This window comes from Phyllobates terribilis, unplaced genomic scaffold (genome assembly GCF_046119375.1).
Source record: "Phyllobates terribilis strain yellow unplaced genomic scaffold, ASM4611937v1 Scaffold_3__8_contigs__length_932513732, whole genome shotgun sequence".
NCBI classification, from domain to species: domain Eukaryota; kingdom Metazoa; phylum Chordata; class Amphibia; order Anura; family Dendrobatidae; genus Phyllobates; species Phyllobates terribilis.
In genome coordinates this window covers 648,329,634-648,352,807 of record NW_027362763.1, presented here as the reverse complement: position 1 = coordinate 648,352,807, position 23,174 = coordinate 648,329,634, and the positions used below count along the sequence as shown (strand labels likewise).

Below are 23,174 nucleotides of genomic sequence, written 5' to 3'. Positions count from 1 at the left end.
CGGCTTCCTCCCTGCCTGGCGTGGCTGTGACGTGTGTGCGGCGGGGTCCTCCGTGCCTGGCGTGGCTGTGACGTGTGTGTGGCGGGGTCCTCCGTGCCTGGCGTGGCTGTGACTTGTGTGTGGTGGGGTCCTCCGTGCCTGGTGTGGCTGTGACGTGTGTGTGGCGGGGTCCTCCATGCCTGGTGTGGCTGTGACGTGTGTGTGTGTGGTGGGGTCCTCTGTGCCTGGCGTGGCTGTGACGTGTGTGTGGTGGGGTCCTCCCTGCCTGCCGTGGCTGTGACGTGTGTGTGTGTGTGTGACGGGGTCCACCCTGCCTGGCGTGGCTGTGACGTGTGTGTGGCGGGGTCCTCTGTGCCTGGTGTGGCTGTGACGTGTGTGTGTGTGGCGGGGTCCACCCTGCCTGGCGTGGCTGTGACGTGTGTGTGGTGGGGTCCTCCCTGCCTGCCGTGGCTGTGACGTGTGTGTGTGTGTGTGTGGCGGGGTCCACCCTGCCTGGCTTGGCTGTGACGTGTGTGTGTGGCGGGGTCCTCTCTGCCTGGCATGGCTGTGACGTGTGTGTGTGTGTGTGGCGGGGTCCTCCCTGCCTGGCGTGGCTGTGACGTGTGTGTGTGTGTCGGGGTCCTGCGTGCCTGACGTGGCTGTGACGTGTGTGTGTGTGGCGGGGTCCTCCCTGCCTGGCGTGGCTGTGACGTGTGTGTGTGTGTCGGGGTCCTCCGTGCCTGGCGTGGCTGTGACGTGTGTGTGTGGCGGGGTCCTCCGTGCCTGGTGTGGCTGTGACGTGTGTGTGTGTGGCGGGGTCCTCCCTGCCTGGCGTGGCTGTGACGTGTGTGTGTGTCGGGGTCCTGCGTGCCTGGCGTGGCTGTGACGTGTGTGTGGCGGGGTCCTCCGTGCCTGCCGTGACGTGTGTGTGTGTGTGTGTCGGGGTCCTGCGTGCCTGGCGTGGCTGTGACGTGTGTGTGTGTGGCGGGGTACTCTGTGCCTGGCGTGGCTGTGACGTGTGTGTGTGTGGCGGGGTCCTCCCTGCCTGGCGTGGCTGTGACGTGTGTGTGTGGCGGGGTCCTCCCTGCCTGGCGTGGCTGTGACATGTGTGTGTGTGGCGGGGTCCTCCCTGCCTGGTGTGGCTGTGACGTGTGTGTGTGTGTGTGTGTGTGTGTGTGTGTGTCGGGGTCCTGCGTGCCTGGCGTGGCTGTGACGTGTGTGTGTGTCGGGGTCCTGCGTGCCTGGCGTGGCTGTGACGTGTGTGTGTGTGGCGGGGTCCTCCCTGCCTGGCGTGGCTGTGACGTGTGTGTGTGTGTGTGTGTCGGGGTCCTGCGTGCCTGGCGTGGCTGTGACGTGTGTGTGTGTGTCGGGGTCCTGCGTGCCTGGCGTGGCTGTGACGTGTGTGTGTGGCGGGGTCCTCTGTGCCTGGTGTGGCTGTGACGTGTGTGGTGGGGTCCTCCCTGCCTGGCGTGGCTGTGACGTGTGTGTGGCGGGGTCCTCCCTGCCTGGCGTGGCTGTGACGTGTGTGTGTGTGGCGGGGTCCTCCGTGCCTGCCGTGACGTGTGTGTGTGTGTGGCGGGGTCCTGCGTGCCTGGCGTGGCTGTGACGTGTGTGTGTGGCGGGGTCCTCCATGCCTGGCGTGGCTGTGACGTGTGTGTGTGTGGCGGGGTCCTCCCTGCCTGGCGTGGCTGTGACGTGTGTGTGTGTGGCGGGGTCCTCCCTGCCTGGCGTGGCTGTGACATGTGTGTGTGTGGCGGGGTCCTCCCTGCCTGGCGTGGCTGTGACGTGTGTGTGTGGCGGGGTCCTCCCTGCCTGGTATGGCTGTGACGTGTGTGTGTGTGTGTCGGGGTCCTGCGTGCCTGGCGTGGCTGTGACGTGTGTGTGTGTCGGGGTCCTGTGTGCCTGGCGTGGCTGTGACGTGTGTGTGTGTGTGTGTGTCGGGGTCCTGCGTGCCTGGCGTGGCTGTGACGTGTGTGTGTGTGTGGCGGGGTCCTCTGTGCCTGGTGTGGCTGTGACGTGTGTGTGTGTGGTGGGGTCCTCCCTGCCTGGCGTGGCTGTGACGTGTGTGTGGCGGGGTCCTCCCTGCCTGGCGTGGCTGTGACGTGTGTGTGTGTGGCGGGGTCCTCCGTGCATGACGTGTGTGTGTGTGTGGCGGGGTCCTGCGTGCCTGGCGTGGCTGTGACGTGTGTGTGTGGCGGGGTCCTCCATGCCTGGCGTGGCTGTGACGTGTGTGTGTGTGGCGGGGTCCTCCCTGCCTGGCGTGGCTGTGACGTGTGTGTGTGGCGGGGTCCTCCCTGCCTGGCGTGGCTGTGACATGTGTGTGTGTGGCGGGGTCCTCCCTGCCTGGCGTGGCTGTGACATGTGTGTGTGTGGCGGGGTCCTCCCTGCCTGGCGTGGCTGTGACATGTGTGTGTGTGTGTGGCGGGGTCCTCCCTGCCTGGTGTGGCTGTGACGTGTGTGTGTGTCGGGGTCCTGCGTGCCTGGCGTGGCTGTGACGTGTGTGTGTGTGTGTGTCGGGGTCCTGCGTGCCTGGCGTGGCTGTGACGTGTGTGTGTGTGTGGCGGGGTCCACCCTGCCTGGCGTGGCTGTGACGTGTGTGTGTGTGTGTGGCGGGGTCCTCTGTGCCTGGTGTGGCTGTGACATGTGTGTGTGGTGGGGTCCTCCCTGCCTGGCGTGGCTGTGACGTGTGTGTGGCGGGGTCCTCCCTGCCTGGCGTGGCTGTGACGTATGTGTGTGTGTGTGTGTGGCGGGGTCCTCCGTGCCTGGTGTGGCTGTGACGTGTGTGTGTGTGGCGGGGTCCTCCCTGCCTGGCGTGGCTGACGTGTGTGTGGGGGGGTCCTCCGTGCCTGCCGTGGCTGTGACGTGTGTGTGGCGGGGTCCTCCGTGCCTGGTGTGGCTGTGACGTGTGTGTGTGTGTGCGGCGGCTTCCTCCCTGCCTGGCGTGGCTGTGACGTGTGTGTGGCGGGGTCCTCCGTGCCTGGCGTGGCTGTGACGTGTGTGTGTGTGTGTGCGGCGGCTTCCTCCCTGCCTGCCGTGGCTGTGACGTGTGTGTGTGTCGGGGTCCTGCGTGCCTGGCGTGGCTGTGACGTGTGTGTGTGTGGCGGGGTCCACCCTGCCTGGCGTGGCTGTGACGTGTTTGTGTGTGGCGGGGTCCTCCCTGCCTGGCGTGGCTGTGACGTGTGTGTGGCGGGGTCCTCCCTGCCTGGCGTGGCTGTGACTTGTGTGTGTGTGTGTGGCGGGGTCCTCTGTGCCTGGTGTGGCTGTCACGTGTGTGTGTGTGTGGTGGGGTCCTCCCTGCCTGGCGTGGCTGTGACGTGTGTGTGTGTGTGGTGGGGTCCTCTGTGCCTGGTGTGGCTGTGACGTGTGTGTGTGTGGTGGGGTCCTCCCTGCCTGGCGTGGCTGTGACGTGTGTGTGGCGGGGTCCTCCGTGCCTGCCGTGGCTGTGACGTGTGTGTGTGTGTGTGTGTCGGGGTCCTCTGTGCCTGGTGTGGCTGTGACGTGTGTGTGTGGCGGGGTCCACCCTGCCTGGCGTGGCTGTGACGTGTGTGTGTGGCGGGGTCCTCTGTGCCTGGTGTGGCTGTGACGTGTGTGTGTGTGTGGCGGGGTCCACCCTGCCTGGCGTGGCTGTGATGTGTGTGTGTGTGTGGCGGGGTCCTCTGTGCCTGGTGTGGCTGTGACGTGTGTGTGTGTGGTGGGGTCCTCCCTGCCTGGCGTGGCTGTGACGTGTGTGTGGCGGGGTCCTCCGTGCCTGCCGTTGCTGTGACGTGTGTGTGTGTCGGGGTCCTGCGTGGCTATGACGTGTGCCTCTTGCATGTCTCCTCAGCTCCTGGATCTTTTTGACAGTGAAGACCCCCGAGAGCGAGACTTTCTGAAGACCATTCTGCATCGGATCTACGGGAAGTTCCTGGGGCTGCGGGCCTACATGAGGCGGCACATCAACAACATCTTCTACAGGTGGCCCCTGCGTGTAATCGTGGCGTTGGCTGCGTTGTGTGTACCGGGGGGGCGGCCGGGCGCACGATTTGTGTGTGCCGGGGGTCCGCGCCACCTTCATGCTTCTGCTTTTCCTTTTAGGTTTATTTATGAGACTGAACATCACAATGGGATCGCGGAACTGCTGGAGATCCTGGGCAGGTTGGTGTCTGCTCCACCATGAATGATGTGGGTGATGGTGTGTGCGGAGCGTGGCGTGTGCGGAGCGCTGCGTGTGCGGAGCGTGCTGTGGGCAGGGTCCTACAGATGGTGTCACCCCGTTGTCAGCGCGTCTGTCACTCTTATATTTCAGTATCATTAATGGCTTCGCGCTTCCCCTGAAGGAAGAGCACAAGATGTTCCTGATCCGAGTCCTCCTCCCCCTACACAAAGCCAAGTCTCTGAGCGTCTACCACCCGCAGGTAACTGTCATGGCGGCCCCCGAAGACCAGCATGCATCTGGGACGTATCATGTGCTGAGGGGAGGGGGTCTACATCATCCAAACAGAGGTCTGCCCCTTCCAGCCGTGTTTGCCCCCTGATGTCCGATCACTGGTGGCTGAGCTATGACCTCCTCTTCTCTCTTCCTCCCGGCAGCTGGCGTATTGCGTGGTGCAGTTCTTGGAGAAGGACAGTACCCTGACCGACCCCGTGAGTAGAAGGAGTCGCGTGTGTACGTTGCTGTGACGCAGGGCTGTGCTGTGACGTCTGGCCGCGCTTTGACGCGGGGCCGTTCTGTGCCGCTGTGCTGTGACGCCGCGCTGTGACGTCTGGCCGCGCTTTGACGTGCCGCCGGGCTGCGCTGTGCCGCCGTGTCCAGGTGCATGTGACGTGGCACATGACGGCTGTGTGTCCCCTCAGGTCATCTCGGGGCTCCTGCGCTTTTGGCCTCGGACTCACAGCCCCAAGGAGGTGATGTTCCTGAATGAGCTGGAGGAGATTCTGGATGTGATGGAGCCGTCAGAATTCACCAAGATCATGGAGCCGCTGTTCAGGCAGCTGGCGCAGTGCGTGTCCAGCCCCCACTTCCAGGTAGTCACCCCCTGTGCGGACCCTTCCTGCAGAGGGGCTCAGTGATTGGATGGTGATGTCATGGGGTGAGGGCAGTGATGTCACAGGGTATGTAGCAGGTCAGTCTGTGATTGGATGGTGATGTCACAGCGTATGTAGCAGATCAGTCAGTAATTGGATGGTGATGTCATGGGGTGAGGGCAGTGATGTCACAGGGTTTGTAGCAGGTCAGTCTGATTGGATGGTGATGTCACAGCGTATGTAGCAGATCAGTCAGTAATTGGATGGTGATGTCATGGGGTGAGTGCGGTGATGTCACACCGTATGTAGCAGGTCATTCAGTGATTGGATGGTGATGTCATGGGGTGAGTGTGGTGATGTCACAGCGTATGTAGCAGATCAGTCAGTGATTGGATGGTTATGTCATGGGGTGAGTGTGGTGATGTCACAGCGTATGTAGCAGATCAGTCAGTGATTGGATGGTGTTGTCATGGGGTGAGTGCGGTGATGTCACAGCGTATGTAGCAGATCAGTCTGGGTGGTGATGTCATGGGGTGAGTGTGGTGATGTCACAGCGTATGTAGCAGATCAGTCAGTGATTGGGTGGTGTTGTCATGGGGTGAGTGCGGTGATGTCACAGCGTATGTAGCAGATCAGTTAGTGATTGGATGGTGATGTCATGGGGTGAGTGCAGTGATGTCACAGCGTATGTAGCAGATCAGTCAGTGATTGGATGGTGATGTCATGGGGTGAGTGCGGTGATGTCACAGCGTATGTAGCAGGTCAGTCTGATTGGGTGGTGATGTCATGGGGTGAGTGCGGTGATGTCACAGTTTATGTAGCAGATCAGTCAGTGATTGGGTGGTGTTGTCATGGGGTGAGTGCGGTGATGTTACAGCGTATGTAGCAGATCAGTCAGTGATTGGATGGTGATGTCATGGGGTGAGTGCGGTGATGTCACAGCGTATGTAGCAGATCAGTTAGTGATTGGATGGTGATGTCATGGGGTGAGTTCGGTGATGTCACAGCGTATGTAGCAGATCAGTCAGTGATTGGATGGTGATGTCATGGGGTGAGTGCGGTGATGTCACAGCGTATGTAGCAGGTCAGTCTGTGATTGGATGGTGATGTCACAGCGTATGTAGCAGGTCAGTCTGTGATTGGATGGTGATGTCACAGCGTATGTAGCAGATCAGTCAGTGATTGGATGGTGATGTCATGGGGTGAGTGCGGTGATGTCACAGCTTATGTAGCAGATCAGTCAGTGATTGGATGGTGATATCATGGGGTGAGTGCGGTGATGTCACAGCGTATGTAACAGATCAGTCAGTGATTGGATGCAGTGGACTTTCAGCGTTGCGCCCGTCATCTCTTACCGGTCTTTCATTGGTTTCTGTGCTGCAGGTAGCGGAGCGAGCGCTTTACTACTGGAATAATGAATATATCCTGAGCCTGATGAGCGACAACGCAGCTCAGATTCTGCCCATCATGTTCCCATCGCTCTACCGCAACTCCAAGAACCACTGGAATAAGTAAGTGGCGTGAGGGCAGATGATGGTGGGCAGATGATGGTGAGCAGCTCTGGGAAAGTCTCATCTGCTCTCATAACTTCATTGTTTTGGTTCAGCCTTTGTCGGGGTCATTATTATTATTATTTCTATAGTGCCATTGATGCCATGGTGCTGTACATGAGAAGGGGTTACATACCAGATACAGATATCACTTACAGTAAACTAACAATGATAGACGGGTACAGAGGGAGGAGGACCCTGCCCCTGCGGGCTTACATTCTACAGATACATTGTATATTATTATTATTTATATAGTGCCATTGATGCCATGGTGCTGTACATGAGAAGGGGTTACATACCAGATACAGATATCACTTACAGTAAACTAACAATGATAGACGGGTACAGAGGGAGGAGGACCCTGCCCCTGCGGGCTTATATTCTACAGATACATTGTATATTATTATTATTTATATAGCGCCATTGATTCCATGGTGCTGTACATGAGAAGAGGTTACATACCAGATACAGATATCACTTACAGTAAAGAACTAACAATGATAGACGGGTACAGAGGGAGGAGGACCCTGCCCCTGGGGGCTTACATTCTACAGATACATTGTATATTATTATTATTTATATAGCTCCATTGATGCCATGGTGCTGTACATGAGAAGGGGTTACATACCAGATACAGATATCACTTACAGTAAAGAACTAACAATGATAGACGGGTACAGAGGGAGGAGGACCCTGACCCTGCGGGCTTACATTCTACAGATACATTGTATATTATTATTATTTATATAGCTCCATTGATTCCATGGTGCTGTACATGAGAAGAGGTTACATACCAGATACAGATATCACTTACAGTAAAGAACTAACAATGATAGACGGGTACAGAGGGAGGAGGACTTGCCCCTGCGGGCTTACATTCTACAGATACATTGTATATTATTATTATTATTTATATAGCGCCATTGATTCCATGGCGCTGTACATGAGAAGGGGTTACATACCAGATACAGATATCACTTACAGTAAAGAACTAACAATAATAGACGGGTACAGAGAGAGGAGGACCCTGCCCCTGCGGGCTTACATTCTACAGATACATTGTATATTATTATTATTTATATAGCTCCATTGATTCCATGGTGCTGTACATGAGAAGGGGTTACATACCAGATACAGATATCACTTACAGTAAAGAACTAACAATGATAGACGGGTACAGAGGGAGGAGGACCCTGCCCCTGCGGGCTTACATTCTACAGATACATTGTATATTATTATTATTTATATAGCGCCATTGATTCCATGGCGCTGTACATGAGAAGGGGTTACATACCAGATACAGATATCTACAGTAAAGAACTAACAATGATAGACGGGTACAGAGGGAGGAGGACCCTGCCCCTGCGGGCTTACATTCTACAGATACATTGTATATTATTATTATTATTATTTATATAGCACCATTGATTCCATGGTGCTGTACATGAGAAGGGGTTACATACCAGATGCAGATATCACTTACAGTAAACTAACAATGATAGACGGGTACAGAGGGAGGAGGACCCTGCCCCTGCGGGCTTACATTCTACAGATACATTGTATATTATTATTATTATTTATATAGCACCATTGATTCCATGGTGCTGTACATGAGAAGGGGTTACATACCAGATACAGATATCACTTACAGTAAAGAACTAACAATGATAGAGGGGTACAGAGGGAGGAGGACCCTGCCCCTGCGGGCTTACATTCTACAGATACATTGTATATTATTATTATTTATATAGCTCCATTGATTCCATGGTGCTGTACATGAGAAGAGGTTACATACCAGATACAGATATCACTTACAGTAAAGAACTAACAATGATAGACGGATACAGAGGGAGGAGGACCCTGCCCCTGGGGGCTTACATTCTACAGATACATTGTATATTATTATTATTAATATAGCAACATTGATTCCATGGCGCTGTACATGAGAAGAGGTTACATACCAGATACTGATATCACTTACAGTAAAGAACTAACAATGATAGACGGGTACAGAGGGAGGAGGACCCTGCCCCTGGGGGCTTACATTCTACAGATACATTGTATATTATTATTATTTATATAGCAACATTGATTCCATGGCGCTGTACATGAGAAGAGGTTACACACCAGATACAGATATCACTTACAGTAAACTAACAATGATAGACGGGTACAGAGGGAGGAGGACCCTGCCCCTGGGGGCTTACATTCTACAGATACATTGTATATTATTATTATTTATATAGCTCCATTGATTCCATGGTGCTGTAAATGAGAAGGGGTTACATACCAGATACAGGTATCACTTACAGTAAAGAGCTAACAATGATAGACGGGTACAGAGGGAGGAGGACCCTGACCCTGCGGGCTTACATTCTACAGATACATTGTATATTATTATTATTTATATAGCTCCATTGATTCCATGGTGCTGTACATGAGAAGAGGTTACATACCAGATACAGATATCACTTACAGTAAAGAACTAACAATGATAGACGGGTACAGAGGGAGGAGGACCTGCCCCTGCGGGCTTACATTCTACAGATACATTGTATATTATTATTATTATTTATATAGCTCCATTGATTCCATGGTGCTGTACATGAGAAGGGGTTACATACCAGATACAGATATCACTTACAGTAAAGAACTAACAATGATAGACGGGTACAGAGGGAGGAGGACCCTGCCCCTGCGGGCTCACATTCTACAGATACATTGTATATTATTATTATTTATATAGCGCCATTGATTCCATGGCGCTGTACATGAGAAGGGGTTACATACCAGATACAGATATCTACAGTAAAGAACTAACAATGATAGACGGGTACAGAGGGAGGAGGACCCTGCCCCTGCGGGCTTACATTCTACAGATACATTGTATATTATTATTTATATAGAGCCATTGATGCCATGGTGCTGTACATGAGAAGAGGTTACATACCAGATACAGATATCACTTACAGTAACTAACAATGATAGACGGGTACAGAAGGAGGAGGACCCTGCCCCTGCGGGCTTACATTCTACAGATACATTGTATATTATTATTATTTATATAGCTCCATTGATTCCATGGTGCTGTACATGAGAAGAGGTTACATACCAGATACAGATATCACTTACAGTAAAGAACTAACAATGATAGACGGATACAGAGGGAGGAGGACCCTGCCCCTGGGGGCTTACATTCTACAGATACATTGTATATTATTATTCATATAGCTCCATTGATTCCATGGTGCTGTACATGAGAAGAGGTTACATACCAGATACTGATATCACTTACAGTAAAGAACTAACAATGATAGACGGGTACAGAGGGAGGAGGACCCTGCCCCTGGGGGCTTACATTCTACAGATACATTGTATATTATTATTATTTATATAGCAACATTGATTCCATGGCGCTGTACATGAGAAGAGGTTACACACCAGATACAGATATCACTTACAGTAAACTAACAATGATAGACGGGTACAGAGGGAGGAGGACCCTGCCCCTGGGGGCTTACATTCTACAGATACATTGTATATTATTATTATTTATATAGCTCCATTGATTCCATGGTGCTGTACATGAGAAGGGGTTACATACCAGATACAGGTATCACTTACAGTAAAGAGCTAACAATGATAGACGGGTACAGAGGGAGGAGGACCCTGCCCCTGCAGGCTTACATTCTACAGATACATTGTATATTATTATTATTTATATAGCACCATTGATTCCATGGTGCTGTACATGAGAAGGGGTTACATACCAGATACAGGTATCACTTACAGTAAAGAGCTAACAATGATAGACGGGTACAGAGGGAGGAGGACCCTGCCCCTGCGGGCTTACATTCTACAGATACATTGTATATTATTATTATTTATATAGTGCCATTGATTCCATGGTGCTGTACATGAGAAGGGGTTACATACCAGATACAGATATCACTTACAGTAAAGAACTAACAATGATAGACGGGTACAGAGGGAGGAGGACCCTGCCCCTGCGGGCTTACATTCTACAGATACATTGTATATTATTATTATTCATATAGCGCCATTGATTCCATGGCGCTGTACATGAGAAGGGGTTACATACCAGATACAGATATCACTTACAGTAAAGAACTAACAATGATAGACGGGTACAGAGGGAGGAGGACCCTGCCCCTGGGGGCTTACATTCTACTGATACATTGTATATTATTATTATTTATATAGCACCATTGATGCCATGGTGCCGTACATGAGAAGGGGTTACATACCAGATACAGATATCACTTACAGTAACTAACAATGATAGACGGGTACAGAGGGAGGAGGACCCTGCCCCTGGGAGCTTACATTCTACAGATACATTGTATATTATTATTATTTATATAGCTCCATTGATTCCATGGTGCTGTACATGAGAAGGGGTTACATACCAGATACAGATATCACTTACAGTAAAGAACTAACAATGATAGACGGGTACAGAGGGAGGAGGACCCTGCCCCTGGGAGCTTACATTCTACAGATACATTGTATATTATTATTATTTATATAGAGCCATTGATTCCATGGCGCTGTACATGAGAAGAGGTTACATACCAGATACAGATATCACTTACAGTAAAGAAATAACAATGATAGATGGGTACAGAGGGAGGAGGACTTGCCCCTGTGGGCTTACATTCTACAGATACATTGTATATTATTATTATTTATATAGCACCATTGATTCCATGGCGCTGTACATGAGAAGGGGTTACATACCAGATACAGATATCACTTACAGTAAAGAACTAACAATGATAGACGGGTACAGAGGGAGGAGGACCCTGCCCCTGCGGGCTTACATTCTACAGATACATTGTATATTATTATTATTTATATAGCTCCATTGATTCCATGGTGCTGTACATGAGAAGAGGTTACATACCAGATACAGATATCGCTTACAGTAACTAACAATGATAGACGGGTACAGAGGGAGGAGGACCCTGCCCCTGCGGGCTTACATTCTACAGATACATTGTATATTATTATTATTTATATAAAGCCATTGATTCCATGGTGCTGTACATGAGAAGGGGTTACATACCAGATACAGATATCACTTACAGTAAAGAACTAACAATGATAGACGGGTACAGAGGGAGGAGGACCCTGCCCCTGCGGGCTTACATTCTACAGATACATTGTATATTATTATTATTTATATAGCGCCATTGATTCCATGGTGCTGTACATGAGAAGGGGTTACATACCAGATACAGATATCACTTACAGTAAAGAACTAACAATGATAGACGGGTACAGAGGGAGGAGGACCCTGCCCCTGGGGGCTTACATTCTACTGATACATTGTGTATTATTATTATTTATATAGCACCATTGATTCCATGGTGCTGTACATGAGAAGGGGCCACATACAAAATACAGATATCACTTACAGTAAACTAACAATGATAGACGGGTACAGAGGGAGGAGGACCCTGCCCCTGCGGGCTTACATTCTACAGATACATTGTATATTATTATTATTTATATAGCACCATTGATTCCATGGTGCTGTACATGAGAAGGGGCCACATACAAAATACAGATATCACTTACAGTAAACTAACAATGATAGACGGGTACAGAGGGAGGAGGACCCTGCCCCTGGGAGCTTACATTCTACAGATACATTGTATATTATTATTATTTATATAGCTCCATTGATTCCATGGTGCTGTACATGAGAAGGGGTTACATACCAGATACAGATATCACAGTAAAGAACTAACAATGATAGACGGGTACAGAGGGAGGAGGACCCTGCCCCTGGGAGCTTACATTCTACAGATACATTGTATATTATTATTATTTATATAGAGCCATTGATTCCATGGCGCTGTACATGAGAAGAGGTTACATACCAGATACAGATATCACTTACAGTAAAGAACTAACAATGATAGACGGGTACAGAGAGAGGAGGACCTGCCACTGCGGGCTTACATTCTACAGATACATTGTATATTATTATTATTTATATAGCGCCATTGATTCCATGGTGCTGTACATGAGAAGAGGTTACATACCAGATACAGATATCACTTAAAGTAAAGAACTAACAATGATAGACGGGTACAGAGGGAGGAGGACCCTGCCCCTGCGGGCTTACATTCTACAGATACATTGTATATTATTATTATTTATATAGCTCCATTGATTCCATGGTGCTGTACATGAGAAGAGGTTACATACCAGATACAGATATCGCTTACAGTAACTAACAATGATAGACGGGTACAGAGGGAGGAGGACCCTGCCCCTGCGGGCTTACATTCTACAGATACATTGTATATTATTATTATTTATATAGCACCATTGATTCCATGGTGCTGTACATGAGAAGGGGGCACATACAAAATACAGATATCACTTACAGTAAACTAACAATGATAGACGGGTACAGAGGGAGGAGGACCCTGCCCCTGGGGGCTTACATTCTACAGATACATTGTATATTATTATTATTTATATAAAGCCATTGATTCCATGGTGCTGTACATGAGAAGGGGTTACATACCAGATACAGATATCACTTACAGAAAAGAACTAACAATGATAGACAGGTACAGAGGGAGGAGGACCCTGCCCCTGCGGGCTTACATTCTACAGATACATTGTATATTATTATTATTTATATAGCTCCATTGATTCCATGGTGCTGTACATGAGAAGAGGTTACATACCAGATACAGATATCACTTACAGTAAAGAACTAACAATGATAGACGGGTACAGAGGGAGGAGGACCCTGCCCCTGCGGGCTTACATTCTACAGATACATTGTATATTATTATTATTTATATAAAGCCATTGATTCCATGGTGCTGTACATGAGAAGGGGTTACATACCAGATACAGATATCACTTACAGTAAAGAACTAACAATGATAGACAGGTACAGAGGGAGTAGGACCCTGCCCCTGCGGGCTTACATTCTACAGATACATTGTATATTATTATTATTTATATAGCTCCATTGATTCCATGGTGCTGTACATGAGAAGAGGTTACATACCAGATACAGATATCACTTACAGTAAAGAACTAACAATGATAGACGAGTACAGAGGGAGGAGGACCCTGCCCCTGGGGGCTTACATTCTACAGATACATTGTATATTATTATTATTTATATAGAGCCATTGATTCCATGGTGCTGTACATGAGAAGGGGTTACATACCAGATACAGATATCACTTACAGTAAAGAACTAACAATGATAGACGGGTACAGAGGGAGGAGGACCCTGCCCCTGCGGGCTTACATTCTACAGATAGATTGTATATTATTATTATTTATATAGCGCCATTGATTCCATGGTGCTGTACATGAGAAGGGGTTACATACCAGATACAGATATCACTTACAGTAAAGAACTAACAATGATAGAAGGGTACAGAGGGAGGAGAACTCTGCCCCTACGGGCTTACATTCTACAGATACATTGTATATTATTATTATTTATATAGTGCCATTGATTCCATGGTGCTGTACATGAGAAGGGGTTACATACCAGATACAGATATCACTTACAGTAACTAACAATGATAGACGGGTACAGAGGGAGGAGGACCCTGCCCCTGGGGGCTTACATTCTTCAGATACATTGTATATTATTATTATTATTTATATAGCTCCATTGATTCCATGGTGCTGTACATGAGAAGGGGTTACATACCAGATACAGATATCACTTACAGTAAAGAACTAACAATGATAGATGGGTACAGAGGGAGGAGGACCCTGCCCCTGGGAGCTTACATTCTACAGATACATTGTATATTATTATTATTTATATAGCTCCATTGATTCCATGGTGCTGTACATGAGAAGGGGTTACATACCAGATACAGATATCACTTACAGTAAAGAACTAACAATGATAGACGGGTACAGAGGGAGGAGGACCCTGCCCCTGGGAGCTTACATTCTACAGATACATTGTATATTATTATTATTTATATAGAGCCATTGATTCCATGGCGCTGTACATGAGAAGGGGTTACATACCAGATACAGATATCACTTAAAGTAAAGAACTAACAATGATAGACGGGTACAGAGGGAGGAGGACCCTGCCCCTGCGGGCTTACATTCTACAGATACATTGTATATTATTATTATTTATATAGCTCCATTGATTCCATGGTGCTGTACATGAGAAGAGGTTACATACCAGATACAGATATCACTTACAGTAACTAACAATGATAGACGGGTACATAGGGAGGAGGACCCTGCCCCTGCGGGCTTACATTCTACAGATACATTGTATATTATTATTATTTATATAGCACCATTGATTCCATGGTGCTGTACATGAGAAGGGGCCACATACAAAATACAGATATCACTTACAGTAAACTAACAATGATAGACGGGTACAGAGGGAGGAGGACCCTGCCCCTGGGGGCTTACATTCTTCAGATACATTGTATATTATTATTATTATTTATATAGCTCCATTGATTCCATGGTGCTGTACATGAGAAGGGGTTACATACCAGATACAGATATCACTTACAGTAAAGAACTAACAATGATAGACTGGTACAGAGGGAGGAGGACCCTGCCCCTGGAGGCTTACATTCTACAGATACATTGTATATTATTATTATTTATATAGCTCCATTGATTCCATGGTGCTGTACATGAGAAGAGGTTACATACCAGATACAGATATCACTTACAGTAAAGAACTAACAATGATAGACGGGTACAGAGGGAGGAGGACCCTGCCCCTGGGGGCTTACATTCTACAGATACATTGTAGATTATTATTATTTATATAGCACCATTGATTCCATGGTGCTGTACATGAGAAGGGGTTACATACCAGATACAGATATCACTTACAGTAAAGAACTAACAATGATAGACGGGTACAGAGGGAGGAGGACCCTGCCCCTGCGGGCTTACATTCTACAGATACATTGTATATTATTATTATTTATATAGCTCCATTGATTCCATGGTGCTGTACATGAGAAGAGGTTACATACCAGATACAGATATCGCTTACAGTAACTAACAATGATAGACGGGTACAGAGGGAGGAGGACCCTGCCCCTGCGGGCTTACATTCTACAGATACATTGTATATTATTATTATTTATATAAAGCCATTGATTCCATGGTGCTGTACATGAGAAGGGGTTACATACCAGATACAGATATCACTTACAGTAAAGAACTAACAATGATAGACGGGTACAGAGGGAGGAGGACCCTGCCCCTGCGGGCTTACATTCTACAGATACATTGTATATTATTATTATTTATATAGCGCCATTGATTCCATGGTGCTGTACATGAGAAGGGGTTACATACCAGATACAGATATCACTTACAGTAAAGAACTAACAATGATAGACGGGTACAGAGGGAGGAGGACCCTGCCCCTGGGGGCTTACATTCTACTGATACATTGTATATTATTATTATTTATATAGCACCATTGATTCCATGGTGCTGTACATGAGAAGGGGCCACATACAAAATACAGATATCACTTACAGTAAACTAACAATGATAGACGGGTACAGAGGGAGGAGGACCCTGCCCCTGCGGGCTTACATTCTACAGATACATTGTATATTATTATTATTTATATAGCACCATTGATTCCATGGTGCTGTACAGGAGAAGGGGCCACATACAAAATACAGATATCACTTACAGTAAACTAACAATGATAGACGGGTACAGAGGGAGGAGGACCCTGCCCCTGGGAGCTTACATTCTACAGATACATTGTATATTATTATTATTTATATAGCTCCATTGATTCCATGGTGCTGTACATGAGAAGGGGTTACATACCAGATACAGATATCACAGTAAAGAACTAACAATGATAGACGGGTACAGAGGGAGGAGGACCCTGCCCCTGGGAGCTTACATTCTACAGATACATTGTATATTATTATTATTTATATAGAGCCATTGATTCCATGGCGCTGTACATGAGAAGAGGTTACATACCAGATACAGATATCACTTACAGTAAAGAACTAACAATGATAGACGGGTACAGAGAGAGGAGGACCTGCCACTGCGGGCTTACATTCTACAGATACATTGTATATTATTATTATTTATATAGCGCCATTGATTCCATGGTGCTGTACATGAGAAGAGGTTACATACCAGATACAGATATCACTTACAGTAAAGAAATAACAATGATAGATGGGTACAGAGGGAGGAGGACCTGCCCCTGTGGGCTTACATTCTACAGATACATTGTATATTATTATTATTTATATAGCACCATTGATTCCATGGCGCTGTACATGAGAAGGGGTTACATACCAGATACAGATATCACTTAAAGTAAAGAACTAACAATGATAGACGGGTACAGAGGGAGGAGGACCCTGCCCCTGCGGGCTTACATTCTACAGATACATTGTATATTATTATTATTTATATAGCTCCATTGATTCCATGGTGCTGTACATGAGAAGAGGTTACATACCAGATACAGATATCGCTTACAGTAACTAACAATGATAGACGGGTACAGAGGGAGGAGGACCCTGCCCCTGCGGGCTTACATTCTACAGATACATTGTATATTATTATTATTTATATAGCACCATTGATTCCATGGTGCTGTACATGAGAAGGGGGCACATACAAAATACAGATATCACTTACAGTAAACTAACAATGATAGACGGGTACAGAGGGAGGAGGACCCTGCCCCTGGGGGCTTACATTCTACAGATACATTGTATATTATTATTATTTATATAAAGCCATTGATTCCATGGTGCTGTACATGAGAAGGGGTTACATACCAGATACAGATATCACTTACAGTAAAGAACTAACAATGATAGACAGGTACAGAGGGAGGAGGACCCTGCCCCTGCGGGCTTACATTCTACAGATACATTGTATATTATTATTATTTATATAGCTCCATTGATTCCATGGTGCTGTACATGAGAAGAGGTTACATACCAGATACAGATATCACTTACAGTAAAGAACTAACAATGATAGACGGGTACAGAGGGAGGAGGACCCTGCCCCTGCGGGCTTACATTCTACAGATACATTGTATATTATTATTATTTATATAAAGCCATTGATTCCATGGTGCTGTACATGAGAAGGGGTTACATACCAGATACAGATATCACTTACAGTAAAGAACTAACAATGATAGACAGGTACAGAGGGAGTAGGACCCTGCCCCTGCGGGCTTACATTCTACAGATACATTGTATATTATTATTATTTATATAGCTCCATTGATTCCATGGTGCTGTACATGAGAAGAGGTTACATACCAGATACAGATATCACTTACAGTAAAGAACTAACAATGATAGACGGGTACAGAGGGAGGAGGACCCTGCCCCTGGGGGCTTACATTCTACAGATACATTGTATATTATTATTATTTATATAGAGCCATTGATTCCATGGTGCTGTACATGAGAAGGGGTTACATACCAGATACAGATATCACTTACAGTAAAGAACTAACAATGATAGACGGGTACAGAGGGAGGAGGACCCTGCCCCTGCGGGCTTACATTCTACAGATACATTGTATATTATTATTATTTATATAGCGCCATTGATTCCATGGTGCTGTACATGAGAAGGGGTTACATACCAGATACAGATATCACTTACAGTAAAGAACTAACAATGATAGAAGGGTACAGAGGGAGGAGAACTCTGCCCCTGCGGGCTTACATTCTACAGATACATTGTATATTATTATTATTTATATAGTGCCATTGATTCCATGGTGCTGTACATGAGAAGGGGTTACATACCAGATACAGATATCACTTACAGTAACTAACAATGATAGACGGGTACAGAGGGAGGAGGACCCTGCCCCTGGGGGCTTACATTCTTCAGATACATTGTATATTATTATTATTATTTATATAGCTCCATTGATTCCATGGTGCTGTACATGAGAAGGGGTTACATACCAGATACAGATATCACTTACAGTAAAGAACTAACAATGATAGATGGGTACAGAGGGAGGAGGACCCTGCCCCTGGGAGCTTACATTCTACAGATACATTGTATATTATTATTATTTATATAGCTCCATTGATTCCATGGTGCTGTACATGAGAAGGGGTTACATACCAGATACAGATATCACTTACAGTAAAGAACTAACAATGATAGACGGGTACAGAGGGAGGAGGACCCTGCCCCTGGGAGCTTACATTCTACAGATACATTGTATATTATTATTATTTATATAGAGCCATTGATTCCATGGCGCTGTACATGAGAAGGGGTTACATACCAGATACAGATATCACTTAAAGTAAAGAACTAACAATGATAGACGGGTACAGAGGGAGGAGGACCCTGCCCCTGCGGGCTTACATTCTACAGATACATTGTATATTATTATTATTTATATAGCTCCATTGATTCCATGGTGCTGTACATGAGAAGAGGTTACATACCAGATACAGATATCACTTACAGTAACTAACAATGATAGACGGGTACAGAGGGAGGAGGACCCTGCCCCTGCGGGCTTACATTCTACAGATACATTGTATATTATTATTATTTATATAGCACCATTGATTCCATGGTGCTGTACATGAGAAGGGGCCACATACAAAATACAGATATCACTTACAGTAAACTAACAATGATAGACGGGTACAGAGGGAGGAGGACCCTGCCCCTGGGGGCTTACATTCTTCAGATACATTGTATATTATTATTATTATTTATATAGCTCCATTGATTCCATGGTGCTGTACATGAGAAGGGGTTACATACCAGATACAGATATCACTTACAGTAAAGAACTAACAATGATAGACTGGTACAGAGGGAGGAGGACCCTGCCCCTGGAGGCTTACATTCTACAGATACATTGTATATTATTATTATTTATATAGCTCCATTGATTCCATGGTGCTGTACATGAGAAGAGGTTACATACCAGATACAGATATCACTTACAGTAAAGAACTAACAATGATAGACGGGTACAGAGGGAGGAGGACCCTGCCCCTGGGGGCTTACATTCTACAGATACATTGTAGATTATTATTATTTATATAGCACCATTGATTCCATGGTGCTGTACATGAGAAGGGGTTACATACCAGATACAGATATCACTTACAGTAAAGAACTAACAATGATAGACGGGTACAGAGGGAGGAGGACCCTGCCCCTGCGGGCTTACATTCTACAGATACATTGTATATTATTATTATTTATATAGCACCATTGATTCCATGGTGCTGTACATGAGGAGGGGTTACATACCAGATACAGATATCACTTACAGTAAAGAACTAACAATGATAGACGGGTACAGAGGGAGGAGGACCCTGCCCCTGCGGGCTTACATTCTACAGATACATTGTATATTATTATTATTTATATAGCTCCATTGATTCCATGGTGCTGTACATGAGGAGGGTTACATACCAGATACAGATATCACTTACAGTAAACTAACAATGATAGACCGGTACAGAGGGAGGAGGACCCTGCCCCTCGGGGCTTACATTCAACACATATATAAATAATAATAATATACAATGTATCTCCATTGATTCCATGGTGCTGTACATGAGAAGGGGTTACATACCAGATACAGATATCACTTACAGTAAACTAACAATGATAGACGGGTACAGAGGGAGGAGGACCCTGCCCTCGGGGGTTTACATTTTACAGGATGGGGAAGGAGACAGTAGGTTGAGTGGTTGCAGTAGCTCCGGTGGTGGTTAGGAGTTAGCGGGGTCATGGAGGGCTGTAAGCTTGTTTGAAGAGATGGGTTTTCAGGTTCCGTCTGAAGGATCCAGGTGTGGTGGATAATCGGACTTGTTGAGGCACAGAATTCCATTGGATGGGGGATATTCAGGAGAAATCTTGGAGGCGATTGGGTGAGCAACGAATAAGTGTGGAGGAGAGAAGGAGGTCTTGGGAGGACCGGAGATTACATGAGGGAATATATCGGGAGATTAGTTCGGAGATGTACGGAGGAGAGAGGTTATGGATGGCTTTGTAGGTTAGTGTTAGTAGTTTGAACTGGATACGCTGGGGGAATAGGAGCCAGTGAAGGGATATGCAAAGGGGCTTAGCAGAGGAGTAGCGAGGCGAGAGATGAACTAGTTGCGCAGCAGAGTTGAGGATGGACTGGAGAGGTGCGAGAGTGTTAGCAGGGAGGCCACAGAGGAGGATGTTGCAGTAGTCGAGGCGGGAGATGATGAGGCCATACACAAGCAGTTTAGTAGATTGAGGGTTGAGGAAAGGACGGATTCTGGAAATATTTTTGAGCTGGAGGCGACAGTAGGTGGCGAGAGCTTGGATGTGGGGTTTGAAGGATAGGACAGAGTCAAGGGTTACTCCAAGGCAGCAGACTGCTGGTACAGGGGAAAGAGTGAAGTCATTTATTGTGATAGAAAGATCAGGTGGGGAAGATATGCGAGATGGGGGAAAGATAATGAGTTCAGTTTTGTCCACATTGAGCTTGAGGAAGCAGTAGGAGAAGAAGGAGGATATGGCTGATAGACATGCTGGGATTCTGGACAGCAGAGAGGTGATGTCTGGGCCAGAGAGGTAGATCTGGGTGTCATCAGCGTACAGATGGTACTGGAAGCCATGGGATTTTATGAGCTGTCTCAGGCCAAGGGTATAGATTGAGAAGAGTAGGGGGGTCCTAGGACAGAGCCTTGAGGGACTCCCAACAGAGAGGGGGATGGGTGAGGAGGTAGTGTGGGAGTGGGAGATGCTAAATGTGCGGTTAAAAAGGTATGAGGTGATCCAGGAGAGGGCAAGGTCTTTGACACCAAAGGAAGAGACGATCTGTAGTAGGAGGCAGTGGTCAACTGTGTCGAAGGCAGAGGACAGGTCTAGAAGGAGTACAGAGCATTGGCTGTAAGTCATTGGTGATTTTGGTAAGGGCAGTTTCGGTGGAATGGGGGGCGGAAGCCGGATTGTTGGTTGTCGAAGAGAGAGTTAGATGAAAAGTGGGAGGAAAGTTCAGCATGAGCATGTTGCTCAAGGAGTTTGGAGGCAAATGGGAGCAGCGATATGGGGCGATAGCTGGACAAGGCGGTTGGGTCGAGGGATGACTTTTTGAGGATGGGCGTGATTGTGGCATGTTTGAAGGCAGCGGGGAAGGTACCAGAGGATAGTGATAGGTTGAAGAGGTGGGTTAGGGATGGGATGAGTGTGGGGGTGAGGTTGAGGAGGAGGTTGGATGGGATGGGGTCGAGTGCACATGTAGTGAGGTGTGATTTGGAGAGGAGAAGAGTAAGGTCTCTTTCCGTGATGTTGGGAAGGGAGGTTATGGGGGGTAGGGCAATGGTCTGGGAAACAAAGGGGTTTTGGTAGTCGGACAGTAAAGACTTGCCGTGTTTGGTCTATCTTGTTTTTGAAGTGTGTGGCAAACTCCTCAGCAGAGATGACTGAGGTCGGAGGGGGCAGTGGAGGGCGGAGGAGAGAGTTAAAAGTGTTGAATAGCTGTTTGGGGTTGTGGGATAAGGAAGATATGAGGGTTGTGAAGTCGGCCTGTTTAGCAGAGGTGAGGGCTGATTTGAATGTGAGTGTTGCTTGTTTGAATGTAGTGAAGTCATCTTGAGAATGTGTTTTCTTCTAACGCCGCTCCGCAACCCTGGCTGTTTAGTGAGGTTGTTGTGCCCGGGTTGCCTGTTGACTTGTCTCGCTCTGCCATCCACAAATCATACACTATGGCAGGAGACCGAGGAGGACTCCACTGCTGACACAGAAATAAAAAAGCTAGACTGCAGTCTGCTAAAATGTACGTGAGAAACAAAATCCTTCTTGGAAAGATGAGACCAAGATGGAGCTTTTTGGTAAAGCACATCATTCTACTGTTTACTGAAAATTTAATGAGGCCTACAAAAAAAAAAAACACAGGACCTACAAGCAAATATGGTGGAGGGGCAACCGAGTCAATAGCTGATGCGAGAGTGGCATTGTAGAAAGCGGTGGCGCTGTCTGTGTCGTGGAGTGAGGATATGGATGTCAGTGGTAGGACTTCAGAGAGTGTGTGAGTGTCTAGTTGCTGGACATGTGTGACAGGTGAGGAGGACAGGGATGAGTATGTGAGTAGATGGTGGTCAGATAGGGTTAGGGGGGAGGTTGTGAGGTTAGATAGGGAGCAGAGTCGGGTGAAGATGAGGTCTAGTGTGTGTCCAAAGGATGAAGTAAGCTACAGGAGTTTGGATGCTGCTGACTGGCGAGTGTCAGTGGGGATGTTGAAATCGCCCATGATGATTGTGGGAATGTCAGCAGAGAGAAAGTAAAGAAGCCAGGAGGAGAATTGGTCAATAAAGGCAGTGACCGAGCCCGGAGGTCGATATATGACAGCCACTTGGAGGTTGGCGGGAGAGTAGATGCGGACAGAGTGGACTTCAAAAGAAGGGAGAATAAGCGAGGGTAGAGGTGGGATAGGGCTGAAGGTGCAGTTGTTAGAGAGAAGACTCACTCCTCCACCATGTCTGTTACCAGGGTGAGGAGTGTGGGTGAAGTGGAGGCCGCCGTAACAGTGCAGCAGGGGAGGCAGTGTCAGGGGGTGTTAGCCATGTCTCTGTG

General features: G+C 47.4%; 1 protein-coding gene across 2 annotated transcripts in view; it reads left to right on the top strand.

The window, feature by feature from the left end:
- The window catches only part of PPP2R5D (protein phosphatase 2 regulatory subunit B'delta), a 96,335-nt gene that overhangs the window by 61,895 nt on the left and 11,266 nt on the right, over nt 1–23,174 (top strand). For both annotated transcript variants that reach the window (XM_073671652.1, XM_073671651.1), the window contains exons 6-11: nt 3,803–3,933; nt 4,054–4,113; nt 4,265–4,373; nt 4,549–4,602; nt 4,813–4,983; nt 6,367–6,494. In XM_073671652.1, the coding sequence (XP_073527753.1) occupies nt 3,803–3,933; nt 4,054–4,113; nt 4,265–4,373; nt 4,549–4,602; nt 4,813–4,983; nt 6,367–6,494 (653 nt within the window). The remainder of the gene's footprint in view (nt 1–3,802; nt 3,934–4,053; nt 4,114–4,264; nt 4,374–4,548; nt 4,603–4,812; nt 4,984–6,366; nt 6,495–23,174) is intronic.